A 12,195-nucleotide genomic window follows, 5' to 3' on the forward strand; every position below is an offset into this window, starting at 1 on the left:
CATTTCTAACTAGAACGGTATCCGCGCAATGCGACCGTGTAATGGTGGCAGCGGCGGTGACAGGTGGTGGTGGTGGTAGTGTGCGGTGGTAGCAGCGGTGGTGGAGGTGGGAGTAGTGTAGGTTATCAATGTAATGTACATGGTTTTCTTGAATTGTTGAAACTTAAAATTTATAACAAAATGAAATTTGTTTATACTCGTAATATGTATGGATATAGATAACATATTAACATTAGTAATAATGTAGCACTTGTAAACAGCAGTATACGTCACAATAAGAGATTTTCCTTTTGTGTGTAGACATAGGTCTTCTTTGGCATATATGTTATTAAAAGCTTAATGCAAAGCTTACATTTTAGTTTAGGTCATAATTGTCATATGTTTAAACAAGATTTAAGGAAACGGTTGATTGCCCTAAAATGGCATCCTTTACCAGCTGTAGCTCTTGGATCACAGTAGCCGTGTCCATTCTATACTGAGGCCGCTCCATGGAACATGAAACTCCTATTTCAAGCAACAAACGCAAACATGCTTCATTATTCATGTGACCTATTGCTCCTTCCTTGTTGATTCTCTTTGAAAGATTTCCGTCATTGTTAAAAAGCATTGGGTCGATTATCCCAAGTGACCCATCACCCATGGCTTTCTTAGCATAACTGTGTAGGCTGACCCCTTCAACAAACATGGCATCTGTGGGTTTCTTGTTTGTCATCATCTCCAGCAACAAAATCCCGTAGCTATACATATCTCCACTTCTTGACACTTTGCTACCCACCCCGTATTCTGCAGTAAAAAAGGATATAATTTCCAGTAAGAATCTAAGTATATATGTTGATGCTATATACAAAATTACTAGTATACCATACCTGGAGCTGCATACCCTATGCTTCCTCTAATCCCAACTGAGCTGCTATGCTGTCGATTTTGGTGGTATTCAGATTGAAGAATCTTTGAGAGCCCAAAATCGCCAACATGTGCAACCAAGTCTTTGTCAAGAAGAATGTTGCTTGGCTTCAAATCACAGTGAACAATGGTCTTTGCAGCATGACTATGAAGATAATCAAGTGCATAAGCGACATCCAACGCTATACAAACTCTTTGGAGCAAACTGGGCCGACAGTGCTCTTTTTGCACGTCATGTAACCATTGGTCTAAATTTCCATTGGGCATGAATTCATAAACTATGGCTTTGAATTCCTTTCCATGGAAGTCAATTGCGCTGCAACAAGTTATGACCTTTATTAAGTTTCTGTGTCGGGTATTTCTCAATGCCTCACACTCAGATATGAAGCTCTTGGAACCTCCTCGGCGTCGTAGGTTTAGCACTTTGATGGCAACGAGTACACCATCATCTGCATCAAGGCATCCTTTATAAACAGATGAAAAACTGCCCTCACCGATTAAGTTTGTGGTGGAAAACCCATCGGTTGCTTTGTGGAGTGTTTCATAAGAAACCTGAATGAGGGGCTGCCCGGATGTTGGCTCGGGTAAATCAGATTCCACTTCTCTCTTTCGTCTACAGCACATGAAAAGCAATAATACCAACGCTACACATAACAGAACTGGAATTATTGAAATCAGCAATATGACTGCAAGACTCAAGCTATTTCTTCTCTGCTTGTTAGAACTGCACTTAGGTAGATTAAGTTCAAGTACACCGCCACAAAGTTGACCGTTGCCAACAATAGATACAGAACCTGGATCGGAAAAAACTCCTTTCTTTGGCACCTCGCCCTCGAATCTGTTGAATGAAATGTTAAGATTCGCTAGAGGTATTGTTTCCAGATAAGTCGGTATCTGCCCTGTGAAGTTGTTATAAGAAACATCAACATTTTCAAGGGCTCTTAATGATCCCAAAGATGATGGAAGAGATCCTGAAAAGAAGTTGTTGCTTATGTTTAGATTCTCAAGGCTGCTACAACTACCAAGGCTGCTTGGAAGCTCACCTGACAATCGGTTATTTGCCAGAATGATTTCAGTTAGGCCCTTAAGGTTACCAATCTGTGTGGGAAGCTGTCCAGACAATTGGTTACTGCCTAAATTCAGGATAATGGATAGCGATGTAAGTTCAAATAGTTTCCTAGGTATGACTCCAGTAAGGTTATTTCGATCAAGATTTAACTGTATTAACCTCTTGGCATTTCCTAAATTTGATGGTATTGACCCGTTTAGATTGTTTAAACTTAGGTGAAGTTCAATCATTAATGAAAGATTTCCTAAAGAACTAGGAATGCTCCCTGAGAAAGAATTATTCTTAAGATCTAACCTTCGTACGTTTTGAAGATTGCCAAGGGTCACTGGAAGTGTGCCTGTGAGTCGATTATTAGACACATCTAGAGATGTTAGGCCCGACAGGTGACCTACCGATGCAGGGAGGCTTCCAGAAATTGCATTTGAAGCAAGTTCGAGTTGAGAGAGTGATGTTGACAGGTTTCCTAAAGAATCTGGCAGGGAACCTCTCATCTGAGTGTTACTGAGAAGTAACACATCTAGATTTTTGCAAATCGACAAACTATCTATAAACTTCATTTCGTCGTCTTCCTCGCTTCCAAAGTTATTCCAACTCAGTGAGACCCTTGTAAGCTGACAGGCGTTACGAGGATTGATGACTAGTTTTCCAGATAAATTGTTTTGAGTTACATCTATCACGAGTAGTGTTGGAGAACTTAAAATGGAGGGAGGCAGGGGACCTGTAAATTGGTTCCTGGGAAAAGAAAGTGTCCCAATCTTAGGCAAGGTCGAATTTATGTTAGTGGGTAGTCTACCAGTGAGTCGATTGTCATCGATATATAGTTCTTCTAAAGACGAAAGATTATAAAGAGAAGGTGGGACGGTACCAACAAGGTCATTTCCTGCCATTGAAAATCTTCTCAGTAAACTCAGCCGTTGGAAAACGTCAGGAGCTGTTCCCCCCAGTCTACAATTGAAAAACGAAAGAGTATTGAGCAATGTAAGATTCCCAATGAAAGCTGGAATCCCGCCTTGTAACCTGTTCTCATGAACGATGAGTATGCTTAGCTTGGACAATGAACCGATCCTATCTGGGATCTTGCCAACCAGGTTGTTGTAACCCAAGAGCAGAATATCGAGGTTGGTGCAGTTGGTTATTTCGACTGGAATGTTTCCAGTGAAAGAGTTGTTATGAAGACCGAGCTGTTGTAATCTAAACAGACGTCCAATTTGAGGCGGAATTTCACCAGAAAGTGAGTTGTTTTGTATCCAAACGGCTGTAAGAAAGCTTAGATTGCCAATGAAAGGAGACAACGAGCCAAGCAAGCCCCCATGTGAGAGATTCAAGCCAGTGACTCTCTGGGGTTGGAGGCTGCATATAACACCTTGCCATTGACAGAAGTCAACACTGGACTCGTTCCATGATCTCATGAGACCTCGCGGGTCATTAATCATAGATTTGATAGCAAGCAATGCCTCACGATCGACCATGTTTGTTCCACCAACGGGGATGGTTCTGCTCTGTGCTGCAACTGTGGGGAATGTTGCAACGAGCACCAAAGTAACAACGAAAAATGGTAACCATTTGGTAGTACTCATTTTTTTTTTTTAAAACTAAGCCAATGGTAATCAAGGTCTAGTATAATTAGACCAAATGTTGGCTTTGATTTTCTGCTTTATAATATGTTGCATTCAAATATGCCTTTAGTTAGTGTATGACTTTTTTTTTTGTGATAGTTTGTATGTTTGTATGGTTGGTCAATGGTGGTAAGTTGCTTCCACTTTTTGTAAACACATAATTAAGACCATTTGCTTATCTACAAAAGTATTTTGATGGTGATGTGCGTGTTTGATTTTGTCTTCGAAGTTGACATTATTCCATTAAATCTTGTAATGAAACTTACTTATACGTCACTAGATGAATTGATGGCATCATTCAGCCTCTATCAGAGATACTAAATACTACGAGTAATTTTTTTTCCTTATATGGATCATTTAAAAAAGAGAGGCATGTGGCTCAATTTTGGTTATATCAGCTTAGTTTTAAAGGTTGTCTTGTTTAGAATATTCATGTTGGTTAGGAACGAGTTGTGATTGGATAGGAGAGGTCATGATTGTTTGAAAGAGTCGGAATGGTTCAATATGAACCCTATATAAACAAGTGTCCTTGTATTGTTAAGGGCAACATAATGCATTATTATACAATAGTATGAGTTTGTGTGTGTCGTGAGTTCTGTTCATTAGACATGTCAACATATTCTGCAGAATGTTTATAAAAAATCATTTATAGAGGGAATTTCTTACTTATGATCATCTCCACCAATATAAATTTGGTTAGACTTTAAATATGTCACATTTAAAGATGGAAATCCTGTCAGGTTTGGCCTACTGGGATATTATCACCAACCTGATTACAACTAGTTTAGTTCAAGCAGGCCGTAACTAGGCCGCAAGCCGATTGATGAATTTGAATATCTAATTTATACTTTTTTACCTTTACACATTTTAAATGTAAGTTTAAACGGGTTCGCAGGTGGACCCCTTTGTCCACAAGCCAACCCAAATATGGCATGCTTATCAAAAGGGTTGTCAGGTTAAGCCGGTTTAAACAAATAAACAGGTTACTGGTCAGTGGGTTCAGTACAAGTTTGTAATTCTTTTACGCTTTAGATATAGGTTTAAACTGGTTATGGGTCAGTACGTTTATAGTGCTATACATAGACCAACTGAAACACGGCCTGATTACTAATTGGGTTTGGCAGGACAACAGGTCTATGACAAAACTGGTTTTGGCCTAACCCTTACCTGTTTAATTTTGTGTCGGGTTAGCATCATGTGGAGGTTGTGACCCCTCCTCACAAGAATACATATATACATAAATTTAACCGAACTATGAGCACAACGTACCTGGAGCTGCAAATTAACCTAATGGTTCTTTTAACTCCAGGGTTTAGGGTTTGGAATGATATTTGCAAATGGGTCAAGTTAATATAACTTTTTGCTTTCGATTTTAAAGATCTGATTCGTATCCATGAGTTTATTGGCTTTGTTGGGAAAAAGAAAGAGGTTTTCAAAGGTACAGGTGACTTTGTTACTCGTATTTGGAAAGCTAAAACACGAGGGCCAACTAAGACTCGATTTGAGGTAAAAACTAATAACATATGGGGTTAAGTCAATGGGTTATTTTTTGGTATAAGAAAATAGAGGTAAGAATAATCACATTGGATGGGAAAGTTGAGTCAATGGGTTGATAGTTCGAATTAAAAAAAGTCAGTCAGGACTCGACCTTAAAAAAAAATAGATTTGCGGGTAAAAAATACCCAACCTAAACCTATGTTTTTTTAGAGTACATATCAGCTTTTGGGTTAAGTGACAACCCAATATGTTGTCGATACAAAGTCTTTAAAACCGTTGGATATAATTCATGGGACCTTTATATGTTGTCGATACAAAGTCTTTGGAACTGTTAAATGATTATTTAACAAGCTTTCAAACATTCACAAACTCAAATTTGCCACTATTTTATACGCTAAAAAACATAAAACAGAATAAGCCACTCTTCTCCTCCATTCATCCTTTAACCCATTTCAAGCGCCATAAGGAATGGACACATCTCGAAAGTCTCATGTGGTTCCCATTGATATCCCATTTTCCTTGCGCATGTGCCTTGGACCAAACGTTATTACTTACTCGTATTTTTTAAAATAAAAGGTTGATATAAGCCTCGTATAATTTGAGATTTTTGTAGGCACCATACAAATTTATTGTAGATTTTTTAGATTATAAAAATCCGGCCAACAGTTGACTCTGACTTTTGGTATGAAATGTATGATGAAGTTTACATAGCCTAGCTAATACGGACATTTTGATCAAATTGTTCTATTGATAAAGACAAACTATAGAGACTTGACTCATTGACTCCTTGCTAGTTGCTGAATTTTACTCCATAAGTTATCATCGTTATGTGTTGAAAGATTTGTTCAAAGTCATATGTTTCTGACTATCATAATATTAAGAAGTAGCTCTTAACATCTTCCTTATAACACCCTACTTCTACACTATTTATCAGTTTTTATCTCTTCTAGACACATCAAGAATACCCACTCCTTATAACTCCACTTTTTTCCCACTTCTTACATTATTCATCCATTATTTTACTATATCATTTTTACTTTCACAAAAATTAAACAAACACATTTTATTATAATTAAAACACATTTTGTTATTAAAAAAAACATTATAATACTTAAAAATAAAACATAAAGCACATTACAAATTCTTAAAAATAAAACATTAAACACATTAACCTACAAATTAAACCTAAGAATTAAAACATATTAAACTAAAAATACAAACTAAACTTAGATATCCTTAAAATACGACGCGTACTTATCCACAAGGTTTTTACGTGTAGTCTTGATCTGCTTGTGTAACATTCAAACTCAAACGGGCCCCGCATAGCACCATCTCCTTGCATCTAACAACTGGACAAAGCACCAGACGTCGCCCTAGACGTGCCTGGTGCTACTAGCGTATTCTTGCTTGGCTACGGCGGACGTGCGGCGGACGGAGGGGAGAAGAGCCATAAGGAGCGGCCTTATTTGACTAATTAAAGAGTCTAACATCACTAGTAAATTCACTAATAAAAGCCATTCAAAAAACAAAATAAAAATAAAAACCTTTAAACTACTCAAATTAAGTTGTATAACGTTAAAAATATCAAGAATGTTGATGTAATAACATGTCAAAAAAAGGATGAGACATATAAAATATTTATATTTCACACCTAAAATTATTTAAAAAAGTCAATAAAATTTCACATTTAAGAGTGATGAAGGCAATCTTGCTTTTGGAGAAAGTTCTTGACAGTTGACATCGCTAATTACTAGACAGGTGTCCACGCGATACGATGGTGATGGTGGTAGCAATGAAGATGTGGCGGCGATGACAGTGGTGATGGCGTGGTGGTTAATATAAATTATAGGTAAATATGGTTCTTTAAGGGTTAATATGGTTCTTCAAGGGTTGGAGGATCTATATATGTGGTAATTTATTTAATTAAATGTATTATAAGTAAATAGGTGAAGATGTTTAAACTAATGAATAAATAAGAGGGGTAATATGATTATTTCAAATTCTTAATTACTTAAAGGGGAAGGAAGTAGTTTGATTTATAAAGTAGTATAAAATTCTAGATATAGATATAGATATGTGTACTTTTGTATATTGATAATAATCCCTAGTTATATACCGAACTCATATTAATATCATGTTTTTTTATTCATGTATCCATTGATACAACTATAATAGCAGACTATATAAATATAATTATATACAAAACTTGTAGATTGATCAAAATTATGAGACGGTTATCAATTTGAGTTATAAATATAATTGTAAATGTGAAATTTTAAAAGGTAGTAAAATTTTATTGTTTAAAATGTTTGCTAAATACATTAAGATTTGTCTTTTTAATTAGTGTGTATTTACAATTTTGCTCATTGATTATGGGTCTAGATTTTAGTGTTTTATTTTTCGATTTTTCAAAAAGTGTGGAAAAGTTTCCCAAACAAGATACTCGTATATATTTATGTACACTTAAAACTTTAAAGATCAATTTTATTTTATTTAATATCTAGTGTGTTACATGTTGATTTTCCCCAAACAAAGATATATATTTTTACATTTTTGTAATTATAATCGTTGTTTTTTACATTTATGAATGTTAAATTTATTATAATTGCATAAATTTTTTCACACTTGTGTAAAGATATCACAGACACCATTAATTGTGAACAAACTAATAATATTCACATGTTGTCCATTTGTAAAACAAGACTACTCATATCTACACGATGCAACAACGACTGTGCGGCAAATTATGGTGGCGGTTATGGGTGGTGATGACGACAATTGATGGTGGCAACAACGAAGAATGTAGGTTATTAATTTAAAAAGAGTTTATTTTTAAGAAAATAGTCTAGTTAGTTTAGAAGTTAATGAATGAATGTTGTAATTTATTTTATTAAAAGTATTTTTGGTAGAACAAGTAAGTTAGGTGATAAGTTAATATGAATGATGAATGGTATTTTAAGGTAGATCAGACTTTTAATTTGAGAAAGAATCCTAGTGGTGTGGATAAATAAAACTTCGAACTATGTTTTGTAGTAGCTAGGCTAGTAACTGCATTCGGATTCGTGATTTAATATTCTTAAACTTAATTTCTAATATCGCTACAGCTTATCACACAAACATCGATGACTGTTTGCCTTACCGAGTTATAGTTCTTTTCCCGAATATTTCTGCATTTTGTTTCAAAGAGCTTCTTTATTATATTTTACTAAATAGAAGATTAAGAAGTAATCAACCAAATAGAAATGAATTACATCATGAGAAGTTGGTTTTCTATCCGTTCAGTCCAAGACTTGCTATTATTTCAATTCTACTTTTTAGACGAATACCAAGGAGAAAAAAACAAATTAAGAAAATCAAACTAAGAGCTGCTCGCTTCTTTAATATCGTTACACGAAATATGTCATTTCCTCACATTTGTTTTTCCTTACCTTTAAAAAGTGTGAAAATTTTTGTTAATTTAATCACATTTAAAACTGTGTAGAAATAATTTACATTTCAAAGTGTGAAAAAATTTAAAAAATCACAATATTATACACTTAATTATACATGTGAAAAAGAAAAGTTCACACATTCAAGTGTGTAAAAATCTATTAATTGTTCACACTTAAGAGTGTGAAAGTTAATTTGTAACACTTATTTTCTCCACACATGGAGGGTGTGAAGAAATCACGTGTTACAAATTGACTTTCACACTTTTAAGTGTAAAGATATTTGACAATTGTTTACACTTTTAAGTGTTAATATTTTGTAGAGTTAATTGCAAGATTGGTCCCTATGGTTTGTACGTTTTAGCAAGGGGGTCCCTATTCGAGAATCGTTGCAATGGGGGTCTCTATTTTGAGAATTTTTTACAAAATTGGTCCAAATTTGACGGATCCGTTAAAGTTGACCGTCAAGTATGCACATGTGGGGTATTTTTGTACTTTCCACCCCAAGGGACCCCCATTGCTAAAACGTACAAACCACAGGGACCAATCATGCAACTAACGCTTTGATATTATTTTTGGATTTAATTCAAGAGATTGTAACATACAATTATCTGCTCGTTAGGTCTCCAATAATAAATTTATGCACTTTAAAATTTTAATAATAGAGATGTACCTTATATAAATACTTTTATTTTAAAAAACTGATTTATATATACACTTTTGTTATTATATAAACTTAAATAAATAAAAGATTATATGTTAGGAATTGAATATTTATTAAAAGTAAAAAAATAAATCTGTTCGAATAATATAAATGTCATATATGGTACTTTAGTTATCTATTCTCAAGTCAAATACACAGAAAGTCAACAACATTTTTTGAAATAAAATAAATTATTAAGTAAACGAAAATAAAAAAAACTTATAAGTTCTAATTTACAAATATAAGAAAAAGCAAACTAGTAATTTGATTGCCTTAAAAAACAAAATGTTTGATATATTATTAGGAAGTAGATATAAGTTATTATGGGAATTGAAGTTTATCATAAATTGAAGTATTTATAAGTTTTAGAATTTTTAATGGATATATGTTTTTAGTAATTTTACAATACATAATCATGCAGAGCTAAAAAGTGTTAAAAATTATATTTAAGTTAATTATTTAATAAGATTTATTCTTTTATGGAAAAGTTAAAAATAATTATTTAGTGATTGATTTTTAACAATTGTAAGTTTATAAAACTTTTTCTACAACTATTAATATAACTAATAATTAAAAGTTTTTTAGTTCCATATTTTTTGTTTTATAATTTTAATTATGATATATATAATTAAAATTTTTAAGTTAACTAATTTTTAAATGTTCAAGAAGTGGTTAGTCCAATAGTTTTTTGTTATATAAAAAAAAAGTTAGTTGCAAGATTAGTCCATGTGGTTTTCCCATTTTAGCAATAGGGGGTCCTTGTGGAGAAAAAAGTACATAAATATCCTCGCACGTGTGCACACTTAACGGTAACCTTTAACGGATCTGTTAAATTTGGACCAATGTTGCAAAAAATTCTCAAAATAAGGACCCTCATTGCAACGATTCTCGAATAGAGACCCTCCTTGCTAAAACGTACAAACCACAGGGATCAATCTTGCAATTAACTATATTTTGTATAAACATTTATAAGTGTGAGAAAAGCATAACTTTTAAAACTTATTCAAACTTTTAAATGTAACTTTTTTCTACACATTTTTATATGTGATTAAATTAATAAATTCTTTCACATTTTTTATAACAAAATGTGAACAAATGAATTTTTTTTTTTTTTTTAGTGAATTGAATTTGGACACAAAATTTCCTCCTAAATCTCCAAATGACCCATGTAGATAAAACGATGAAATTCCTAACAAGTTGGATAATTCAACAACGAAATGAAATAGCAACTCCTTTCCGGATTTTTCTGTATATAGACAGAAATTGGGAAATTCAGCGGTATATATAATCAAATTTAGAAAGACTTTCATTGATTCTGATGATTGTTTTATTGTATCTGCTTAAGAACCGGTTCATGGTTTGGTCATGATCGACATGTTTATTGTTGAAAGGCTCTTTTTTTCATAGAGACTATTACACAAATCGATCATGTATATTTAAATTGATTATTAGAGTATCAGCAACATTATCATACAAGATATAAAAGAAAGAAATACTTGCATTATTTAATTTGATACTCGATCGATCTACTCGTCTATAAACATCACGTGGTTTATTGCAAATTACAAACCAGCAAATAGCATCAACGACACTACTATATAACCATCAAATTACATGTTTCAATGGCAAACGATCGATAAGTATTTGGTACGTAGTTACACACTCACACCATAGATCACGTACGATTATGGTATTAATATTTTTTTTATTTATAGGAGAGATCGAATCAGTAGACAACGCATACATCGGTGACATTAATAAGTCATTGCAAATTAATTATTGCACGGACATGGCCATTCGCCTGGGCCTGGGCCTTCATTATATGTACGATAAGCTCCTTTTTGTGCTTCACCAACTGTAGACAGTCACATATATGAATTTTGATTAATAGTTATTAATCGTTGATCAACTAATTAAAAGCATATATGATATAGATACATGTGTATCATGCATGCACTTATATTAGTATAGTAGTATAGTATTATGTAAATATGTGATGATTAATGTGTTGTGAATATGGTTTTATATGTAAGTGTGTGTCTGTGTGTGAAACATAACATACATACCTTTAAGATTTGGGGTGTGAGATGGGTAAGTTCTTCCTGCATAAGAAGTTAGGAGAATGGCAAGAAAAACAATAAAGCACAAAATGAAACCATAGTACTTCATTTTTCTAGCTAGGACCGCCAGCCAGTAAGGATTTTTCCTAACTACTACGTATATATAGATTCTTTAAGTAATAGTCCGAAATGATTCGATTTATATAGAAAAATATATGAAGCACCGTCGTTATACGTGTAAATGATGTGGATGTTTTAGTATTGGTGAGTAATTAAGTTTGTTAAATGAACCAAACAAATGGAATAAGACCTTGTTCACATTTATGCGTTTAACTTAAAAGAACGTTTCATCAAAGGATAAACAAGCATAAATTTGTTCGTTCATTAATTAATAACATTGGCTTGTTAACATTGTCGGCTTTTTAAAAGCTATAAGCGAGATCAATTTTGAAAACTTAGTTTATTAGCATAAAAACTAAAGTAAACAAAAAAAGAATAAAAAAGATAGCTCAACTAATGTTGTTGAACTACAGTAAAAAAAATAAAATAAGAAGGTTGATGAAAAACTAATAAAAATGTTATTGCAATGCATATGAGGCAAAGAATCCAATTTGTCAATTTTAGCCAATGGAAGAAGTTGAATGAACTTACCAATTGTAGTATTATACCCTTTTAAATTACGAGCATAGTGTCTAGGGACGGAGTCAGAACTTCTTTTGTAAGGGGGCAAATTTAAAAGTCTCTTATCATATTTATTGGAGTTGTCTTTGAGGGAAAAGTTTTTTTTAAAAAAAAATTAACTCTCACGGGAGAATTAGAAAAAATGGACCCTTAAAATAATTTCGTCTAAGTGCCCGTTATGAGAACATACTTTAACTTGAACATTGGTCTTTGCAATTTTAGAGCATGTGATAACGGA

At 33.3% G+C, this 12,195-nt stretch overlaps 1 protein-coding gene and 1 long non-coding RNA gene across 2 annotated transcripts; both read right to left on the reverse strand.

Moving 5' to 3' along the window:
- Positions 1–202: 202 nt before the first annotated feature.
- Positions 203–3,549, reverse strand: LOC122604821 (receptor kinase-like protein Xa21). Its single transcript, XM_043777685.1, has 2 exons — positions 867–3,549; positions 203–783 (listed from the first exon to the last, which is right to left on the reverse strand). Exons 1-2 carry the CDS (start codon positions 3,547–3,549, stop codon positions 383–385), a joined length of 3,084 nt encoding a protein of 1,027 aa, XP_043633620.1. The 3' UTR covers positions 203–382.
- A 7,200-nt stretch (positions 3,550–10,749) lies between these two features.
- Positions 10,750–11,434, reverse strand: LOC122606154. Its single transcript, XR_006324822.1, has 2 exons — positions 11,283–11,434; positions 10,750–11,071 (listed from the first exon to the last, which is right to left on the reverse strand). It is a non-coding gene; the product is annotated as an uncharacterized LOC122606154 (long non-coding RNA).
- Between the last annotated feature and the right edge of the window lie 761 nt (positions 11,435–12,195).

The sequence above is a fragment of the Erigeron canadensis genome, chromosome 6, assembly GCF_010389155.1.
Source record: "Erigeron canadensis isolate Cc75 chromosome 6, C_canadensis_v1, whole genome shotgun sequence".
In the NCBI taxonomy this organism is placed as follows: Eukaryota; Viridiplantae; Streptophyta; class Magnoliopsida; order Asterales; family Asteraceae; genus Erigeron; species Erigeron canadensis.

Bases quoted from the DNA above. Each gene is read 5' to 3' on its own strand.
- LOC122604821 (XM_043777685.1), bottom strand. From the start codon at position 3,549: ATGAGTACTACCAAATGGTTACCATTTTTCGTTGTTACTTTGGTGCTC. The intron at 784-866 runs GTATGGTATACT...TTTTTACTGCAG, and splicing joins CATAGGGTATGCAGCTCCAG to AATACGGGGTGGGTAGCAAA.